The sequence below is a fragment of the Mugil cephalus genome, chromosome 4 (assembly GCF_022458985.1).
Source record: "Mugil cephalus isolate CIBA_MC_2020 chromosome 4, CIBA_Mcephalus_1.1, whole genome shotgun sequence".
Classification (NCBI taxonomy): Eukaryota; Metazoa; Chordata; class Actinopteri; order Mugiliformes; family Mugilidae; genus Mugil; species Mugil cephalus.
The window spans coordinates 1,324,238-1,345,523 of NC_061773.1; the positions used below are offsets into that span (position 1 = coordinate 1,324,238).

At 40.8% G+C, this 21,286-nt stretch overlaps 3 protein-coding genes across 10 annotated transcripts in view; all 3 read left to right on the top strand.

The window, feature by feature from the left end:
- Positions 1 to 1,020: 1,020 nt before the first annotated feature.
- larp4ab (La ribonucleoprotein 4Ab) lies at positions 1,021 to 11,918 on the top strand. 2 transcript variants are annotated; one of them, XM_047583431.1, is made up of 16 exons: positions 1,021 to 1,108; positions 1,234 to 1,460; positions 2,937 to 3,075; positions 3,373 to 3,616; positions 4,078 to 4,214; positions 5,418 to 5,521; positions 5,811 to 5,921; positions 6,312 to 6,365; positions 7,130 to 7,351; positions 7,518 to 7,621; positions 7,747 to 7,971; positions 8,237 to 8,288; positions 8,405 to 8,569; positions 8,679 to 8,803; positions 8,885 to 9,059; positions 9,162 to 11,918. In XM_047583431.1, the coding sequence occupies exons 2-16, from the start codon at positions 1,458 to 1,460 to the stop codon at positions 9,537 to 9,539; spliced, it is 2,238 nt and encodes a 745-aa protein (XP_047439387.1). In that variant the 5' UTR covers positions 1,021 to 1,108; positions 1,234 to 1,457; the 3' UTR covers positions 9,540 to 11,918. The 2 variants fall into 2 exon arrangements, with proteins under 2 accessions (XP_047439387.1, XP_047439386.1); XM_047583430.1 differs by lacking the exons at positions 1,021 to 1,108; positions 1,234 to 1,460 and having other exon boundaries at positions 2,931 to 3,075; positions 8,408 to 8,569.
- Positions 11,919 to 12,294: 376 nt separating this feature from the next.
- On the top strand, positions 12,295 to 18,960 carry atf7b (activating transcription factor 7b). Of its 3 annotated transcripts, none has more exons than XM_047583754.1 (12): positions 12,295 to 12,465; positions 13,393 to 13,454; positions 13,914 to 14,010; positions 14,187 to 14,314; positions 14,447 to 14,584; positions 14,733 to 14,890; positions 15,484 to 15,580; positions 15,699 to 15,821; positions 15,995 to 16,144; positions 16,514 to 16,702; positions 16,793 to 16,898; positions 17,043 to 18,960. In XM_047583754.1, the coding sequence occupies exons 1-12, from the start codon at positions 12,459 to 12,461 to the stop codon at positions 17,276 to 17,278; spliced, it is 1,491 nt and encodes a 496-aa protein (XP_047439710.1). In that variant the 5' UTR covers positions 12,295 to 12,458; the 3' UTR covers positions 17,279 to 18,960. The 3 variants fall into 3 exon arrangements, with proteins under 3 accessions (XP_047439710.1, XP_047439712.1, XP_047439711.1); XM_047583756.1 differs by having other exon boundaries at positions 12,297 to 12,465; positions 17,016 to 17,193; XM_047583755.1 differs by lacking the exon at positions 12,295 to 12,465 and adding an exon at positions 12,500 to 13,254.
- A 471-nt stretch (positions 18,961 to 19,431) lies between these two features.
- The window catches only part of dip2bb (disco-interacting protein 2 homolog Bb), a 39,855-nt gene continuing 38,000 nt past the window's right edge, over positions 19,432 to 21,286 (top strand). For 3 of the 5 annotated variants that reach the window (XM_047583986.1, XM_047583989.1, XM_047583987.1), the window contains exon 1: positions 19,432 to 19,894. In XM_047583986.1, coding sequence (XP_047439942.1) covers positions 19,810 to 19,894 — 85 coding nt within the window. In that variant the 5' untranslated portion in view covers positions 19,432 to 19,809. The remainder of the gene's footprint in view (positions 19,895 to 21,286) is intronic. The other 2 variants (XM_047583988.1, XM_047583990.1) reach the window with 1 other exon arrangement.

The window sequence follows — 21,286 nt, forward strand, 5'->3', positions numbered from 1 at the left end:
GCAAAACTGTACTCTTTGGATGCCATAACACACACCATGTTTGGAGGTGAACTTCATATAACTGAAGGGAGATGAATGGAAACATGTACTGAGACATTCTTGAGAAAAATCTGCTGCCATCTACTAGAATGGAGATGAAACGAGAATGGATATTTCAGCAAGACAATGATACCAAACACAGAGCCAAGGAAACTCTCATCTGGCTTCAGAGAAAGAAAAAAAAGCTGCTAGAACGACCCAACCAACCTGACTTGAATCCAATTGAAAATCTATGGAAAGAACGAAAAATTCAAAATTTAAAGACTGTTTATGCGGAAGGATAAACCAAAATCACACCTGAGCAATGCATGTGACTAGTTTCTCCGTACAGGAGGCGTCTTGAAGCTGTCAATACCAACAAAGGGTTTTGTACAAAGTACTAAATAAATATCAGTAAACGTTAATACCTTTTCCCTTTGTTATTTTACATTATTACACATAACTTAATTTCTGAACGTATTTGTTTTGGTTTCTTTCTATCTTCCTATTACTTGGGTTGTTACAACACCTGGTGAAATGTTAATAGCACCTTTAGAAATATGTTTACTTTAAAAAATTGTGATGTGTTCAATACATATTAATATTATTTTACCCGCTGTATATCAGAAAATATTGTATGAAATGTACTTTATAGTATACGTTGTAGCAACATACAAGAGCGTTTCTTTTGTAGTGCTATTCTACTCTTTTCTCTCTGTATAACATTCATTGCCCAAATGTTATATTATGTTGACAGTCTGTGTGATCATGTTGTGACCTTGTTATGTCTTATGTGAGTTTTGGCATACGTAATTTGGTCCGCTATAGCCACAGACGTTATGGCATGTCTTCTTTTAACTATTTGTTCTAGCGCCGACACTGACATGGCAGTTGTCAAGTTGTGTTTTCAGCTCGTCTTCAGCTGTATAACGTCTCGCCACTGAAAGAGGTCATAACGCTACTATTACGTTGCGTTGTCGCGGTGCAGGAGGACGACGAGAAGGAGAAGGAGGAGGAGGAGGAGGAGGAGTGCAGGCTGCTGGGACGGACGACTACAGACACAGAGGACGCAGCTGTCACACGCTGCTGGGTAAGCGTTGCGCGGAGCTGACGGAGGGCTGAAGAACTGAGCGGAGGGGGGACACATTTCGTAAAATGGGAAGCGCTTTTAGTTTTTAAGCTCGAAACTAAAGTACTGCTTCTATTTTCAACAAGGTCTGAAAGTTCTGGTTCGCCGCTAGAGCGCACCGTCGGTACTGGACACGAGCACGTTCAGTTGCTGGAGTAACCTTACCAGTTGCTGGGAGACGGTAGTTAAGGGCAACTCAAAATAAGTGCAGCATATCTTTTTTTTGTCAAGAACTTAAAACCTTCGCAAGAGAATTACAAGGAAATTTAATTTCTTTGAGCTGAAGAAGGACAACGAGGAACAAATCAGCATGGTGAGTTTTCGGGGCCTGGGAAGAGGGCACGCAAGCTAACGTGCAACAACTTGTTTGCGTCCTTCCTCGTTTTTTATTTTATTTTTGTACTCTAATGCTACCTGAAGCTCGTCTACACTCATGTACGCCGCTCTTATAGCTTAACACGTTAACATTTGCCGTTTGTCGGCGTTAATGCTTTAAAACCGCGACCTTAATTCACCCAACTGGACGGTGTGTTTGTGAACCTGCCAAACAAATTAGCCCAGGTTAGCTGTCTAAAGTGAGGCCGGTTCCAACTGGTCTGCGAGTAAACGCAGCTAGTCAGCTAAATTTGGTGGTGTCGCCAGTTAACTTATGGCAGCGGCGACACAGTCACTTAACGAGCCAAACCTGCTAACATTTGTTTTAAACGGAATTATGAATCCTCGGTCCACTACAATTTGCTCTATACATTTATTTTGTTCTGTATATTACATGTGCAGCAACAACTCTGGAAAGCCGGCGGCACGTGATTTGTGTTCAATGTTAGCTGCTACGCAAATGTAGCTGAATGGCTAGTGCCTAAGTGTTCCATAATAGAGGTCATGAAAGTAAGGAGACATAACAACGGGGTATCAAGGGGGAATCTGGGTATTAGTCGATTAACTCCAAACAATTTGCATCCAGACTACGCTCTGTTCAAACCAAGTTAAAGAGCGGTCATATTAGCCATATGTTAGAAACTCCATGAGCACATCGGCGCCATGTGCTCCTCCTCCCCGACCCTCAAGTCTACTTCGTGTATGCTGTAAATCTTGAGCTGCTGATTTGTAACGGAATTTTGTAAATTAGACAGGTTATGCCAATACGATTTGGGGGAATTTAACTTTCACGTCTTGTTTAGTGACCATCCATGAGCGTTAACACACTCGTGGTTTTGAATGAATGACAGGTCAAACTCCTGTAAGTCAAGCTGCAGCTAAGAGGCGGATCAGCGCCTTGAAAGGTTACATGTGACCGAATGGGAGGCGTGGTGACAGACTACAGGGAAACCAATAAAAAACTCGTCTACATCTACGTGCGCGTGTGTAAAGAGGTGACGCATGTACAAAAAGAGAAACCTGGATTACAGGATCTGCTAACTACCTTCATTCATTGGCTTGGCCTAGGTATATATAACTAAGTCCACTTTAAACATTGAGGACGCCTGAATGCTGTGGTCAAGTTTTTGAGAAGTTAGGCTTAGTGATCTTATTTAAAGGCTTGACACGGTCATTCACTTGTTTATTTGAGCAGTTTGGTTTTACACTAGGTAACACACACAGACACATTATGTATGTATGTGTGTATGTATATATATATTTTTTTCCTTACATCTCTTTTTCCTTCACAATTCTTTCCATTCAATACCCTGCCTTCCGGCTGTAATACACTTGTTGACTTTTAACAAACTGAGTAATGTGCACACCCAGAATTATTTTGTGTAACTTGTCCCATATTCCGATAATGATGCAGGTTACCACAAAGGGAGCGGGTTTGAACCCTAATGCCAAAGTTTGGCAAGAGATCCCTGCCCAACAGAATGACATCCCAGGAGGAACAGAGGATTCTCCGTGGCTGCAGTCGTACCCTCATACTGCTGAGATACATGATGGTATGATCTGATTAGTTATTCTTCTACTATAGTAAAGTGTAGCATTATTTATTATAAACCTATCTGCACTGGTATACAAAATATTTGGAGATCCAGTAAGTGGCAAGTATAGTCATGTTAATTATCTATTGCAGTTTCCCAAGATAATTACAGATCGATGTGGTATATGAGGAAATAGTTGTAACTCTGGGGTGATGTAGTAAATGCAAAACATGACTAAGCTTGTTTTAAAGCAATGTTCTTTAAACACGGCAGTTATTTCGCAATCATTTTGTTACGCCTTGCCTTTTCTCTTAGGTTACTCAGACAGTCCCTCTTCAGGAGGTAAAGGATACGACACAGAGTACCTGGACAGCACTGCTGACACTGTACCTTTACCCATTGGCATTGTGAATGAAATGGAGCAGCCTGATTTGGGTTACTTAGTTTTTGACTCCCATTGTGAAGCTACCATTGATAATAACATGTCCAAGGAAGAACCAGTGTCTGAAGAGACTCTGAGGGAAGCTTTAAAGAAACGACTTGAGTTCTGCTTTTCAAGGTGAGTGGTGTAAACTTTTTTACTACGTTTATTCTGTCATTCATCACATTAGTTAGATCATGCTTCATTCAGGAAAAAAAACATATTTAACAGTGACATTCGTCCTTTCATGCACTGTTGCTTTAGCCGTAGCATGTCTGTGAGTATAGATTTGCTTTTCAAGTTGGCAGATTCCTCATGAACATTTTTACTTTTTCGATCCAATTGTGCATCCCATGATCCAGCAATGATTAGTCTCCTTAAATGTCCATATCAAAGTGTGTCCTTTTTTTGTTAGAAGTGTATGTGCAAGTGTATGTGGAAGTTATTTTTTAATCACAGCACTGAATAGATTTCTTACTACTGCAATTGAAGGGTGGACTTCCGCTGTTTGAAGAAATTTACACCCATGTTTTACCCCAGGCTGTTAATGTTGTAAGATGGACTTTTTGTAAAGGATCATTTTTTGTTGGTGTTTACAGAGAGAACCTATCTAAGGACCTTTACCTGATATCCCAGATGGACAGTGATCAGTTTGTGCCTATCTGGACTATTGCGTGCATGGAGGACATCAAAGCCCTTACAACTGACATGGACCTCATTCTGGACGTACTGCGAGGTACCGTTGCAAATTGTTCGTATTGTATTTGTAGGAAACACATGCAGATGGACTGATGGTATAATTAAGGGCAAAATTATTTTTGCAGTTGATCTGTCAACTTTTTAAAATTGTAATCCTCCTTCACAGAGTCTGGTTGTGTTAGTAACATTGCTTTCACATCAGACCCGGGTTGACTCACCCTTGGTGCACTTTCACATCGGCAAAAGTACCAGTTCAGACCTCCTGCTGTGAGATCGCTATACAAGCTGTATAGAAACACAGTCACCGTTCACCTGTGCTCTTCCATTAATGATTGTGTAACAACACATTTGATTTGTTTGATTGAAAAAAAATTTACAACAACAACTCGGCCATCTTCTTTAAAAAAACCTTTGTTGTTTCTCTTGTGTTAGGAACAGAGAAGTCACGGGTAATGTGTGCACATGTAGAACTGCGTAGTGCGACTTTACACACTGTACAAGGTGTTAATCACACAGTGACTGCCAGCTTTAAATTGTTGCAGTGACACAAAGTTTCTTCACATATATCAGCATGTGTTGCAAGAGATAATGTCAAAGGCATTGGTGATTGCCACATTTTTTGATACCCTACATTTCACAGCAGAGCTCAAAGTGTACATGTCAACGCATACAACAAGTTTGGTCAAAATAGATTTAAACAGTTTTCAGACTTCATGTAAAGTGGACCATTTATAGTATAATTATCAAATAACTGAAAACAGATCAGTTATTAATTAAATATAAACTTGAAAAAGAATTTTCCAATACCTGGCTTATACCCTGTGGTTATCTTTGGGTCCTTATTTTTGCCTGGATTTTCCTGAAATTTGTGCTCCATAATGAACTAATTTTTCTTGGGTGTTCAAATATACACTTGTGGCAAAACCAAAATAATTCAAACTCTAGTTTAATGATACATTTCTAATAGGTATCCACACCCTTCCTCTCCCTGTATGACAAAACAGGACATCCTCCTGCTCCTCTGATGGTCCACACCAAGCTCATTAGTTTTGCTGTCAGATGATTGTTGATGGATCATATGAAAAATGTACTTGTTAGGGTAATGATAATTTCCATTTCACCAAATTCCTTCAACATTTAGGTACATGAATACAAATTACAACTTGCTTGACTGAACAGGTCACAGTTCTATCTTTCTCCCATATTGACAAAGTTTTTTTTTTTTTTTTTTTTTTTACAGCTTCCCCCATGGTGCAAGTTGATACAACTGGTGAGAAGGTTCGGCCAAACCACAGTCGCTGCATTATTATTCTCAGAGAAGTGGCTGAGACTACCCCAGTTGAGGTAAAGATAAGCTTATACTGTATACTGTGCTTAATCCTTTGCAACATCCAACCATCTTACTGTCAAGTAAATCCTCCACACCAGGTTGTGCTCACTATGATGAAGGTGATAAAGGGCAGTACCTGCCTCGTTGTATTTTAGATGTTAAAACTTGCATTTATTTGTTGTTGTTGGGTATATTGTGGCTCATGAATGCATCCCATAGCCTACTGGGTGGGGCAGGAGGGTATTTCTGAGTTCTGTGTTCAAGGCAGAAATGTTTTATTTGTTTCTTGCATTGCTTTCACAGGAAGTCGAGGCTCTTTTTAAGAGTGAAAACTGTCCAAAAGTATTGAGTGTGGAGTTTGCACACAACAGCAACTGGTATATAACATTTCAGTCAGATATGGATGCACTACAGGTATGTGTCCTTCAGTGCAACTTATTTTTGCCAACTGACATAATCTAAGGAAACACGCAATGGATACTGTACATTTTCAGTGGGATTGTTTTAAGATTAAATGATTATTCTTAGTGTAAATACTTAATTACTTCTATTCAGTAACAGTTACTTTCCACTTCCTTTGTGGGTGGATGATTTTTAAACAAAATGGTTTGTTCACTCTCTCCTGAATGGAGCATAGTAGGTTTGGTCACCATTAAGAAACTTCATTTTGTAACGTATTGCAGCAATGCTACCTTATGATGTCAGCCAGCAGTTATAAAACACTAAATATTACTCCAAAGCTCTGGAAGTAGGAGAGAGCAATGCCATATTTGCAGTGTTGTAAGTAGTAGTTCTTTTTTTCAGGCTTACAGATACTTGAGAGAGGAGGTCAAAATGTTCCAGGGGAAACCAATCATGGTGAGTAACCTGAAATGTACTTTATTCAGCATGTTACTAAGTTTTCAACTGTAGAATCCCTAGCTATGTATTAAACAGTAGCATGGATCCCAGCAAGCTTTGTATTTCATAAGACGTGCGGTTAGCTGTCACGTCATCATTCTCCAGGTTGTTTGCTTTAGCCATAGCCTCAGGAATGACCTTGGGAATATGTACAAAGACTTGATAAGCAAGGAACCAATCCAATGGTCTCTGCTTTGGTATCAGTGGTATCAAAACTGTTAGGAAGCCATATCGACAGACGGTTAGATCCTTATCACAGTTTGACATTGCCTTTTGCATTCCATGTTTGTTTGTTTTTTAAATACTTTTTCAGCTGGACTTGGATTCGAAATTTTGTTTCCTTCAAGCTTTTCGTCCTGATAAATAAATGATGCTGTGATGTATTAATGGTCCTATTTAAACCCCAGTGATGATCAGTATCGCGCTTGGAAGGACTCATATGCACTGTGGCTAGCTGGGAGGAATTTTTCAATAACTCTCCTTCTGCTTCTATGTTATATCTTTATTTTCCCTCATCTTCCTTTTACCCTCACCCAACCCCTACCTTCTTCACCCACCTTCTTTCCCCTAGTTAGTGCAGTGTTTTATGGCCTAATGACCGTGAGATTATGAGATCTGAGGGGACTTAGGGTAGATAAAGACTTGATACAAAGTATAACTGTGGCGTAAGTGTTGTCGCCGTGGCATGCATTCTTGATTGGCTTCTGTCATCTTTGTTCTAGGCCCGCATTAAGGCCATTAACACGTTCTTTGGAAAGAATAGCTTCCGTAGCATGGATTCAAGTGTCTACTCGAGTCAGCCTGCCCAGTCACAGTCCCAGTCCCAGTATGGCTCTCCAGTCTACATGCAGCAGATGTTCAACCCTCAACAGCAGTATCCAGTTTATCCTGTAGTGTCTCCCTCCTGGAACACTTCAGTTATGCCATACTTTGAAACACCACTGGTGAGTACTTTTTAAAATGTCTAAGAAGCATCTAAAAAGAAATTTTAGGTTACAGATCTTTGTTGCAGTTGATCCAATACTCAACCTGATTCCATTTACAGATGTTGAGGAATATTTTTCCCCAGTGCTTTCTATAAGTATTTCTTTCCATCACTGTTATATCTAGGCGCCTTTCCCTAACTCTGCCTACATGAATGGCTACAGCACTCCCGGTAACTACAAAGCAAACTCAAACTTGATCAACCCTCTGCGCCCTAGTAGCAGGAACCGGTAGGTGAAGTCTTGACATAATGAAAATCCCTCATTCAGTTCAGTTTCCACAACCCTATGAATATACCCCGTTTTGTGAGCTGACTTTCAGTTGAATGAACTGATTATTCTTTGTTTGAACCCAGAAATCATGTTAAGGGACACCCAAGGTCTGGTGGTGATGTCCCTTCCACTTTGGCCCAAGGCCCTCTGTTGGATTCCACATCCGGTCCCTTGAGTCCTCAGGCTCTCCAAATGTCTGGGACACCGACTGGCACCACACCACAGTCTCTCGCCTCCTTCAACCTTAAAGACACTTCTCCAGTAGCCACCACACCCAGTGGGGATCTGAGTGGGGTTGGACGAGGAAGGTCAGTTCATAATTGTTTTGCATATTAACGTCTGTGCTCATTAACACTGTGGAGATGGTTTCTAATCAAAATGTGAGAATGTGATGATTGAGTCTCAGTTTTTGTTACCTCTGTCTTTCACTTAACATTTCATTGGTCTAGACTTAACAGAGGATTCAGATTCGTTTTTAGCTTAATAATAAAAATGCAATAAAAAATGGTCTTCTTGGTGGTTTTAATTATTTTGCATGTAAGATGTCCCAATGTAAATTTGTCTTCATTGTAGGAGAGTCAGCCAGAGAGGCATGAGGAGAAAAAGAGAAGATGAACACACCACGGTCAGCATATTTTCCTCTTTTTAACCTCAGTTTTCTGTCAGTACAATTATTTCCTTACAAATTTTAGTTTGTTTTATAAAGTTTGATAATTTTTCATTTTAACTCAAATGAAAAAGCAGAGGCCTGTCCCAGTGATGGAGGCCAAGGCACCACCTCCTAAGTTTGACCTCGCTGCATCCAATTTTCCTCCTTTGCCGGGATCTGTGGTCAGTATGCAGGAAGAAAGCACAGCAGAGTTGCGCCTTTCTGACGTAGTGCGTGGCCTAAAGGTGACCACCAAGGTAAATATCTTGCCCTCTTTGTAACTTAAATGGTTCTTAAATGAGTCTTAGCATTAGGCGGTATCAAACTGTAAATTCACGTTGTATTTTAAATTATTGATCACTTCAGCCTGTGAGCCAAGACGTTAATGCAAACATCTTGGAAAGTCCTGAAAGCAAACTAAATCCTGTGACTACGACTGCTAAACCTGCTGCGTCGTTCGTGCTACAAGTGGTGACTCCAGCAGTTTCAAGGTAGAATTTACTTTGAGTTCATCAAATGTTGGTGAAAAGCATGTATATGAAAAACATTTTAACTTTTACTGTTTATTTCAGTGATTGTCCTCCAATAAAGGAAGGAGATAAAAATGAACCTTCTGTGCCAAAGGACATAATCCCATCCACACAACCTGTTTCTCCAACAACTTCAGAACACGCCCCCTCCACCTGCGGCCAGACTGTTCCTACATTGTCTCCCTCTTTGTCTCCCCCTTCTCCTACATCTGAACCAGTAAGGCCTGCTTTGCTGATCTGGAGCACCATATTGGCTCATTTCAACTTTCGATTGTGTGTGTTTTACATCTTGAATTTCCTCATGTATTCTCTTAACCAGGGCCTAAGAAAGCTCAGCTATGCAGAAGTGTGCCAAAAGCTGGCTAAGGACCCACCGCCAGCACCGGCCCCCTCTGCCTCCCCTCCTGCCTCTTCAGACAGCCAACCACTGCAAGAGCTCAAGGTCAACAGGGTTGAGGAGCCTCGGCCCAACTCCAAGCGCACTGCAGACAAAACGGAGAAACCTGGAGATAAACGGCCTCCTCGGCAACCATTACGCCCCTTTAGAGGGGCAACTGGCCAAGCTAGAGCTGGAGGTGCAGGGCTGAAGATTCGGGAGCAGCAGAGAGGCCTGAATAGTGGCAAACGGTTTTCCCCACAGCGGGGAGCCAGGCGCAGCGGAAAGGAACAGAACATTCCCCCAAGATCCCCTAAATAATTTAAGACAAGATATATATGTAAATATATAATATATGTAAATAGACAGATGAATATATTTCATTTGACAAAGAGTCTCTTCACTTTGTTGCAGACTTGAAATTATTTGGACAGGCTGTATGTAGATATTCTTTTTAGGAAAAGACATACAGTCTGCAGACAGAATTGCAGACATATGTTTAAGCAAACATACTCTGCTTAAAGTAATATCAGTGTGATATTAAGGGATACCCCATAACCTACAAAGTAGAAAAATCCACATTTAATGTTTTTTTTTTCTCAGTAGCTGTTGGCATGAGATACGTGTGAAGCTTTTTATCAAGGTTGTTTTGCGTGAAAATCGAGAGTTTGTGATAATAGAAATGGAACACATTGAGTCCAATGCAGCATAGGAAGAGTAAAAAATAATTACTTTTGGATGTTAGGAATGTAGCGTTTGAGAAGATTTGGGGAATACTGTCCTGTGTTCTTTTGGTATTAGTCGTATTTGGCAGTGGTTGACTTGGTGACGTAAATAGATCAGTACTGCCAACATGTTTGCCAAATAACCTACTATTACTCATAGTTATTGGACATAAACACGATCAAAAAGATTGTCTCTATGTGTTATCATATTATGATGATGCCTGTTTCACAGGGCAAGATTAATAGGTTTGCTAACTTTGGTTTTAATTCAGACTTTGGTGTCACAGAACTACTTAGCTGCAATTATTAACTAATTCACCGTGGTAAATTGTGGTGCACGGTTTATGTATTCCAGAGTAGATTATCTTTATCCCTCTAGTGATGGGTACTGTTGATAATTGTGTGTTTACTGACGATCATATTCCCATTGTTACTTTTTGTGTCTTGAGTTATTTTAAAGAGTAATTTGTCTTGTCTCTTATCAGAGCCCAGTGTCAACTCTCAGTTTACTTTGACTTTGGGGAAACAGAAACCATGAGATACCTTCCCCTTCTGTGAGAGTCTTATTTTTTTGACTCACACAAGTAAATCAGAAAACTCTGCTTTAGGGAGGAAAGAAGGAAGATAAGCCCACAGATGCAACTCTGTGAAATGACATTTGTTTTCATTAATGGACAAAGCAGAAAGGAATTTCTTATAAGAGTTATTTTGAAGGAGGAGAACAACTTTTTGTTTCTTATTCTGAGTCTGTTGTTGGTGTAACTTCATTGCTTAGTCCTCCATCTCTTTAACAAATATCTGTCCCATATGCACAGGCTTATTGCAGCAAATAACTGAAAGTCACTTGCTCTTGTGAATGAACTTCACTAAAGTATAATAGGGATGCATGATAGCTAGTTCTGTATTCAGAATGATCTGTCTGTTCTTCATTGGCTGGATGATCTGCTGGACCTAGAGCACAAATGGACTTCTCAGCAAAAAAAGCTAAAGGCTAAAAGCTTTGGTTGATTTAATGACATTGATTTCTTACATCTGATTTTATGGGGCACAAAATATTTAAAGTGAATGTTGTTTGTTAAGCTAAAACCACTTTTTTGAGTTTCTTTGTTTCTTATTGTGTACATGTGGTACCTTTGTGTTGAGTGTGTGTGCATGCGTGTATATACAGATGTCGTCTTCATCATTTCTCTTTTTTTGTTTATCAGTTGTCACATTTTCTTCTCTCCATGGTGGTATCTTTTTGTGATATTTGTCAATTGCTTGCTACATTCATCTGAGAAAATATGTTTGATTATTAACAGAGTTATAAACAGATCTGTACTGCAACTCTTGGCTCAACAATTGGCACAACAAACCTGTTTGAAATTTGTCTGATTTCAAGGCTTAATCATTACACAAGGAACATGAATGCATGAAATGCTGCTCAGTTTGTGCTTAATTTTTTTTTTTTTTTGTTAAATCTAAATAATTTTAGGAAATGACAATGAGCAAAACAGGAGTGAAGATGTGAAGTAGGTAATCAGCAGTTAAGTTTTCATTCACCATTTTAACAGACGGATTCTGCTTTTGTTTCAAAATTTATGGAATTATCTCATCCCAAGCCTCCTGTGCCTTAAATGCATTTTATTTGTGTATAAGTTATCCAAGAATTTGGTGCACATTTGTCACACTGAACATCATAATGAGATGGGATCATCAGATTCAGTCCAGTGTAAATTGTGAAAGTTCTAGCCCTAGGGCTGGAGCCGTTAGGAGTGGAGCTAAATGTGTGTGCATGCATAATGTGAGTCCATTATGTGTCTATTATACATTTTAATTTGATTGCTTGTCAATGCAATTTCAATGTTTCTATCAAAATCCTTTTTCTCACAGAGAATCACAGAGTTGCAGTAGTTCACCCAAGTACACACTGGTTTATCAAGTGAATATTTTATTACTGAGCCTCATGTATGAAAATAAAAATATATTTTTTAAACTGCGACTTAGCGTGTTTAATGAACCCTTGCACAGCAGTTCTCTCTCTCTCTTTTATTTATACATATATATATATATATTCGTAGAGAGAGAGTGTGTGTAAAAGGAGCTGCCTTTCGTTTAAAACGGGCATTTGATGGCAGGGACACTGTACTAGAGAGGATTTGTTAACGCAGTTTTAGTGAAGTGAAGACCCGGAAATTACCTTAAACATTATGTAAGAGGTGCTGTCAGTCTTAAATGGTATATTCAGGAGATGTCAGTGGTAACACTAACACAACGATACAGCATCTGAATAGGGGTTGACACGGAGGTAAGAGATGGTGCATTAATACAAAGGTATGAGGATATTTAAAGATTCAGAGAACATTAGTGTGTAGTGAGGTTTCGCCTTTCAGTCCTGTTACGTAAGACCCTGAGAGTTCCTAACTCTCGCGGTGTTTCACTAATGGAAGTGTCAGAGTGTCAACAACGAGCAGGCAGCGGCTGAGGCTCAGAGGCACTGTCCGGAGCAGGGAGGGGGAGTGAAGAGGCGCTTTAAATGTCGGGTGAGTTAGGGCACATTTAGGTTAATTTCATGCATATTATGATGTTTTGTAAAAAAAAAAAAAAAGACTGTCAGCGTTCGCGAATTATGTGCCGAGCTTATGCTATGGTAGCTTAGTTTATGAGAGCACAGACCTCCCTTTAGCATTAGCGTGCTAACGTTCAGCGCTAGCTACTAACTTGGTGGACCTGTTAGTGGAAACTCACAAGGGAAGCTAACGAAGCTTCAAATAGCAGTTAGCACGAACCTTGCGAGACTGGCAGCTACTCTAAATACATCGCCCCGAGAGGCGTATCCGATCGGCCGCTATTTCTAATTAGCTCCCACAATGTTGGCTTCCACGTTCGTTCGAATGACACGTCTGTCGGGGTTGGGAAACGGAATGTTTTGTTGTGGTTAGCGGTAAGGATCTGCAGCCTTGCGGCCCATTTTCACAAAGTCAAGGCTTACCAAAGAATTGGTACATTAATTAGGTTAACCTGTCAATAGTCTGTAACCCAAGCCACATAGCTAGTAGCTAAACCGCCTCACCACCACGACAGTGAAAGCATCCGACAGCGATGTCTCGATGACACTGGAGGAAAGATAGGATAGTAGCATTCCTTGGCTCTGCTGCCTCATCGTTGTAGGCTAGTATTAGATTATTTCCAACTGAGTCTGAAGCAAATGCTTACAGCAGGCCTGTGTCCCTAACAGTATGACCAAGTTACCTGGCTTTAAACCTGTTTGCTGACAGGTTAGCACATGGATTAATGGCGCTAACACACGTTGCAGTTCTCAACAGGCGCAGGTCAGCACGATATACATACATGACTGACTGGTGGTTCATACTCATCCAAGTTAAAACGCAGACCAACATACAAAAATAATAGACTAACAGTGATTTGCGAGATACAAGTCAGTGCATTATCTTGCTCTTTTTTTGCAGAACATTTGTCTGAGATGGGGGATGACCGGCCCTTTGTATGCACTGCACCTGGATGTGGGCAGGTACGATTTGACAGTGCATGTGTCTGTAACCTCATTTCACACACTCTTAGTACATAAATATGCCTGTGAGGGTTCTCAATCATCCAGGTCATCTATATCCAAAAAGGATTTGAAGAGCTATCATGTACAAGTTTTCCTTGTTTTCAGCTTTTCTGAAGACAAATACTGAGACAGATACTTGGCATTTATTGTTGCTACATGGTTCACAGGTGTTAACTTTACAGATATGTTTACAGTTAAGGTAATGTACAGTGTAGACAATGATTAAGCACAAAAAACATTGCTTTCGTAGTGACCCACTTCCCTGACTTGAAGAAACTATGTGCTGTAATTCATCTCACATGAGCTGTAAAAGAGTTATTTTGGTCAGCAACATAGCAAGCCCTCTATTGCTATCCTTTGTGTTTTTTTACACTGATACTAAATTACTGTATTTTTCTTATTGCCCGTGTCTTGCAGAGATTCACAAATGAAGACCATCTGTCAGTCCACAAACACAAGCATGAAATGACGTTAAAATTTGGTCCTGCTAGGACAGACTCTGTCATTATTGCAGGTGATGACATTGTCATTTGTTAGTATTTTATTGAATGATGCTGTCCTGAGGAGTAATAAGGCTTTCAATAAAAACCTTGATTGATATACTGCTTTGTGTCTGTTTAGAAAGAGATATTTAGTATCTCCCTTGACGCTATTGACTAACATAATAACTGCTTTTTCTATTTTTTGCAGACCAGACTCCCACACCCACACGCTTCCTGAAGAACTGTGAGGAAGTTGGTCTGTTCAATGAGTTGGCCACCTCCTTTGAACAGGAGTTTTGCAAAGCACAAGATGACGAGCAGCGGACAAAACACCCGGTAAGAAAAAGAATGAATGTTGAATGATGATGTACTGTTAGTTTGTTCTGGTTGTACATTAGCAACATACATTTTATTATCTTAGAAGATCTGAAAGCCCTCCTCATATCACCTGCATGTTTGGTTTTTAAGGCTGCACCATTACAGACACCATCTGAAGTAAAAGATGACGACGAGGGTCCTTTACAAGTTGATTCATCTCCTCCTTCAAGTCCTGAGTCCTCATCTAGCATGTCAGACAACAGCAGCGACTCGAGGGGGAGAGGCAAGGTATAATGCGTTGTCAAAAACTGTTTTGGCAGCAAACAAATTACAGATTTACTGTTAATGCTACTGTAAAGCGTGCAGATGAATTGCATGCATTTATGCATGGAAATTAAATCGTTTGAATTCTCTGAATTCTTGAATTTGTTAACAGGAGATCCTCACAAAGCCAGTGGCAAGCTCTGCTCCCACTCCAACTATTGTTCGTCCAGGTTCTTTACCACTTCACCTGAGCAGTGACCCACTACACCCGACTCTGCCATCTCCAACTTCTGTAATCACCCAAGCTCCACCCTCCAACAGACAGCTTGGGTAAAACACACTCTGTTCATGTTTCTTCTTTATTCTTGATGTTTGCTGGCCTGGGGGACTGGGAACTATTTACAAATCATCAGTCAAATAATGGCTGGAAAAATAACTTGACGAAATATCTGGCAAGTACAATGGTTAACACCGATAAACATAGCTGGAGAGGGGTGTGCATACAGCTCCACTGATAAAATGATGACAGTCACAGTACTTTCAGGGATGTGGATCGCACACATGCCCAGACAGGCAATCATATTGTTTGTATTTCTAAAAGATTGTTGCCGGGATTTCCTTCTCTTCCATTCTCTTGTCTCTTGATCCATCTATGCAGGTGAGGCAGGTGTTGGTGGAAGATAACAGACCTAGAGCACCCCATCTCTCCATTTCTTACCCTGTGTTTTTATTTTTTAAGTCAGTCCTACAAATGAAACATAAAACCCCCAAATTATACCGTGCAGATGGATTAACCATCATACAGATTGAAGATTGAGAGACTAACTAAAATCGATTGGAACAGAAAAATATTTTGTAAATCTCTTCTCATCAGTCAACACAAATGAGAATCAGCCATTTCAAAGGTCTAATCTTGTCAACAGCTCCCCCTCAAGTGCGTATCCCCTGATGAGGCACCTCCCTAATGGACAGACGGTCCCTCTCTCGCCTGGACCGCTGCAGGTTACTTCAGTTATATCTGTAAGTCATTTCAAAAACATAAAATAAAATCTATAGCAATGCTTCTTTGAATGCTGTTTTGACATATCCCATCTGTGATTCTGCTTCTGTCTTTATGGATATTTGTTGCCATGTGGAGCTTGCGAGGCCAGTGAACACAGTCGTGCCTAACATCCCTGGGATACCAGGACCCCCTGTTGGCGGGCCGAGCAGCGCTTCATCCTCCCCATCTGGGTACACTCTGCACTCTGAAGCCAAGATGGTGAGATCATCAGTTTATAGTCTGCACACTCTGGAAAAACATTGTACTATAATCACAAATTTTACATTTCTCGGTCTGCTTTAATACTTTATGTTTTACATGTGATGATTTTTACGACTTTTTTAGCTGAACATTATACGACTTACATGGAGGGTTGTTGTGTGTCTTTGTAGCGGCTGAAGGCAGCTCTAACTCATCAGGGCCCAGGATCACAAGATGGAGCTGGTGGGGGGTCGGGATCCATCCCTGCTGTCCCCCAGCGACAGGAACAGGGCCAGCAGCCCACTCAGAACTCTGATGCACCATCACCTGCCCAACCACAGGTACCAAAACACATATATCAGATTACATACAGATCATGTCTAGGATGAGATTGGAATATGAAGGAAAGCTTTGATTTATCAGAATGTGTACACTTCTTTTCTTTCTTTTCTTTACTTTACTTTAATTTAGTACAACAACTGTAAATGTACACTGTATCACCTGGTCAATACAATCTTATCGTTCACTGAAACAAGACTTGTTGTTTTGTACACTGAATAATAAGTTAATGAGTTGACACAAGTCAAAGGTGAGCTTCCTCAGTATTATTTCTTGGATGCTGCTGCTGTAAACAAATGCTCTGATTTTTAAGATGACGTTCAATTTGACGGGTACCATGCACTCACTTCTGCTCCCTCCTGATTTTCTAGGTGTCCCCTGCTCAGCCAACTGGGGGTCGGCGGCGGCGAGCATCAGAGATGGACCCCGATGAACGTAGGCAGCGTTTTCTTGAAAGGAACAGGGCTGCCGCCTCCCGCTGCAGGCAAAAACGAAAGCTGTGGGTTAACTCTTTGGAGAAGAAGGCAGATGATCTCGCCAACATGAATGTCTCCCTGACGGTGAGTCGTCTTCACCATTTAAGTGTGCTCCTTGGTAATAAGACAAGATGTGGCCTGCTGGGAATGAATTGTGTTGTGTAATTTTTGTAGAATGAAGTAACCCTACTCAGGAATGAGGTGGGACAACTGAAGCAGCTCCTCCTGGCCCATAAAGACTGTCCTGTCACTCTCATGCAGAAGAAGGCTGCTTTCTTAGGTAATCATGACATCACAAACTGACCAACCAGCGTGTATTGTATTATATTCTTGTGTCAGGATTCATCTGTCATCTCATCCATCTAATGTGTTATTTTTACTCGCTCACCTCTCTAAGGGTGAATGTTGCTCTCTCTGTCTGTAGCTGCAGGAGGAGAGGAAACCTCCAGGGATACTTCCACTGAACCCATTGGCTCACCAGCTGCAGTTATTCAGCACGGGCCATCGACCCCAGCCTCGGCGTTGAGTCCGGGAGCCACCATCAACGGGCTGAGCGTCCGCGCTGCGGAGGCGGTGGCCATGTCGGTCTTGGCTGGCATGGGATCAGGTCAACCTGGATCGGTTGTTATGGCGACGCACTCACCATCCGCCCAGAGATGATGTGTGGACACGGGTACCCAGAGCGAACTCGAGGGGCATTTTGGAGGCCGAACTGGTGCAAAGTATTTGAGAAGTCGGAACCACTCTCAACCCTCCCCCGTAACACCACCACCACCAGACTGAGATGCCCTCTCCCCTCACCGCCAACGATAATCACAAAAAGACATGGCACAGTGCCTCTGTCAACTCTCCACCCCCAGTGGACTCTTGTTTCAGTGAAGCTTCGTCACTCTGTATGTAAATATGAAAAATGCGTCGGACGTTCACTCTGCAGGGTTTGGGGGTTACTTCTCGTACAGTTGCGACGGTCGGAGACCATTTTTTATGTGGAAGAAAAACACTGAATGGAAAAATATTAACATCAAAATCACCAGTTGTTTTTTTTTTTTATTTCACTTCTAAAAGCAGCTTCAGTTCAACATCTTCCCACACGCTGGCTGTGATGAGGTTTCGTTTTTTTCCCCAGGCTGATAATATCACAGTGACATATCTTTCGTTAAAAAAAAAGAAAAGAAAAGATTTTCATGCCTGATACATGTTTTATCAATGCAGTAAAAGTCTGGTGACAGATTGACTCGGTGATTGCAGTAAATGGCAGCCTGGAAAGTGTTTTAATGCTCTTTTATTTGTTTAGTTGTCTGGTTTCGTTCTCCTCATCTGTTTTAGTCAGCCGAGTTCATAACAAACCAAAATGTAGATGTGTATACTGTTTACCTTGTGATTGTGTGCCTGACTTTTGTTTTATTTTTAACATCTATGTTAACCCATTAAGAATGGATGTCTTTATATAAGTCCTATGTATCAAACCCTATTGACTGCATGGATTATTCAAGGCTGATGGATACCACTGTTTGAGTAATCATACTATCACTGTATTTTTTTCTGTTTCTAAAACGTCAAATTATTTGATGCAAAAATTGTTATGTAAGGATTTCATCCTCAGTCCTGATTAACACACTTGAAAAGGTTAGTCTTTTAGGAGGCCTTCAAATGATAATCAAACATAGATTTTAAATCCTATACCCGTGCATTTCAGTTGAGGAAAGAGTAGTGCAATATATTTTTCTATTGAATATCGATGTTCTTGCAATTAGTTGATGTGTGTAGTCCAGCTGCTGAGAGAGGTTTGGTCTATTTCAGTGGAAAGCTAAAGTTATGAGATGACCAAAGCAAATGTGAAGATGAATTTTCTTGGATGAATGGGGGGGTGATTGGCGCATATTTATAGAAAGTTAGAGGTGTCCTAGTCTTGAGTGCTTTACGAAAGTTGGCAAACTGTCTTGTATCATGAAGTAGACCTAATACTTGAGCAAGGTGCTTCTTTTGATTTTTTTTTTGCAGATTATTTTATACAGCATCGTGCTTCCAAGACTATCATGCCCCCCCCCCCCCCCACGTCAGATTGTGTTTTTTTATATAATGTTATTGTTATTGTTTTTTCTCAGAGTTTTTTTTTCATTGTGTGATGATATGTCTCATTCATTTGTTAAAGACAACTTTCATGTTTTTAACAGGGTTGAAACACATGGAAAAAAAAGAATTGTCTTGGGAGATTTCTTTACGGTGGGAGTTTGTCAAATACTCAGGCCTCAAGATGGGAAAGATTACTTGTGTATAGTCTCAACTAATAAATAAGTTGTCTCGGGCAAATAATACAATAAATTAAAGAAATGGACAAAGTTCATTGGTGTGTTTGCACCTGGCTTCAGATTATCATTACCCAGTTATCTTCCAGCAGTCAACAGTCGTGCACTCAGACTTAGACTTCAGGACAATCAAAAATGAATAACATTAAATAAATAAAATACAATAATACCAGTACCAGTATGTTGATTTTTTTTCATCAAGCACTTCGAGGAAAAAGTCGAAATACAATATCGAAAAAAGTATCGAGAAAAATTCGAAATACAATATCGAAAAAAATACCGAGAAAAAAGTCGAATCACAATATCAGAAAAAAAAAGATGAAATATAATGTCAGAAAAAAGGCGACCTTTTGAGATTATAACAACCACCGCATGCGACTGCGAACTACAAAATGTCTGCAGACAGTTCCATGAAGTAGTAAAACTATACTTTGGATTTGACTTAAGTAACAAAGAACACGCTGTAGATCTCAGTATTAGGACAGAAGAGACTGTGCCGAAAACCTGGCGGCAAAATTAAATAAATAAATAAATAAGTGAATAAATAGTGATGGCCGTAAGGCTCTACCGTACAGGTGAAGAATACCCCCTCAGCTGTAAACCCCTTCCAGACAGCAGAGGGAGCAGAGGGGCCGCTGAATCCCTCCCATCCAGTAGAGCACCATCTCCCCCGGTCACGTGACTCCCGGACTCCTCCATGGTGAGTTATTTCCATCTCCCTCAGTCATGGCGGTGTCGGGGAGTCGCGGAGATGGAGTAAACACCATCATTACCACTACTACATCTTAATTTTATATTTATGTTAATTTCCTAGCTTCATGCTGGACTGTATTCGCTGCCATTGGAGAAATCACAAACATCCCGCAGGCTGCTGTGCTTCCAACGATGGCCGACCGCGGCGTTGATCTGACGGCTCTGCCTAAAGAGGTCAGGGACCAGCTGGCGGAGTTGGATCTGGAGCTATCTGAAGGTAAGCTGTCCGTCCGTGAAGCCGCGGTGGGATTTGATTTGAAGTTGAAGTATGGATCCTGTGCGTGTTCTTTACGGAATCGGCCACAAACGGATGTTCCTGTGTCACCAGGGTTTTTAGACCCGGAGCTGCTGCAGAGGATCAGAGCACGACTAGAAGATAGGAGAAAAAAAAAAAAAAAAAAAAAACACCACAAACCCAGTTTCCAGGTGTCATTTTGTTTCATTTTAATTAAATACTGTTGCTTTCGTGGCACACGGTATCATTAGATATATTCTAAACATGCATCTAATATTTTCCTCCATATTCTTCCCTGTGATCCACATTCTCCCTGTCTCTCTGTCATACATTGTTTACCATCACAGCTACTTGAGCAGATACACTGCTGTCAGAGAAAATGGGTCAAGTTGGTCATCCCGTAGGCCTGTGTGTGATTTCGTGTTTGTGGATATGCAACCTCAGATAGCACTTCACGATGCTGTGGCTCATCAGCTGTCTGAGTCTGAACCCTGAACTGCATAGGATATGCGATTTGAGAATAACTGCTAACAAAGAAAAAGGAAACAGGGGTGAATCTGGAGCTGGCTGTTATGCAAGTCTTCTCACATTGTGAATCACTGTGCAGCAGCTTGTATTTCACAGAGGAGTTAAAAGTAGGGAGCAACTAATGACGCCTCCCTCCCACTTGTCCATCACAGACACCTGAAACTGCTCTTTGCATGCAGGACGACAGGTGAAACTTGGTGTCACCTAAGAGCACTGAGCACACATTCAGCCACTATTGTTCTGTAGTAATAACTTTAAGTGCAACAAGTATTTTCTCTTTCCTGCTTTAAAAAAGGAAGAACCTTTATTCTGAATGTAGTCTGTTTTATGTTTGAACTCTTTTCATTTTTGCCACTTTTGCAATTTTCAGTTTAGCAAATTATGCTACCCTTCCTCATGTTTCCTCCCAACCCAACAGTGTGCTCATAGTTGGCAGAATTCAGTGTGTCACTGTGGCCTGCTCTGCCTCTGCAGGGCACAGTGTTAATAATAGACTCCAATCAGCGTTGTGATAATGAGGGTGGATAATGGAGCATGGGATGATCACTGTACCTTCAGTTCACTTATCGAGAGTGTGTGTGTGTGTGTGTGTGGGGGGGGGGTTATATATGGTAACTGCTACTGCTAAGTCATGACAATTAATACACAACACTTCTCTTTGTTGAAGCTAGTTTGTGGAGGATATAATCGAGTCCAGTCAGTGATGAATTAACCTGGTCAATAAGGCCTGCTAAGAATCAATCATAGAGTCATTTCCTTATCTTATCTTATCTTATCTTATCTTATCTTATCTTATCTTATCTTATCTTATCTTAATGATGACATATTGATTGTCAAATGGGTTTT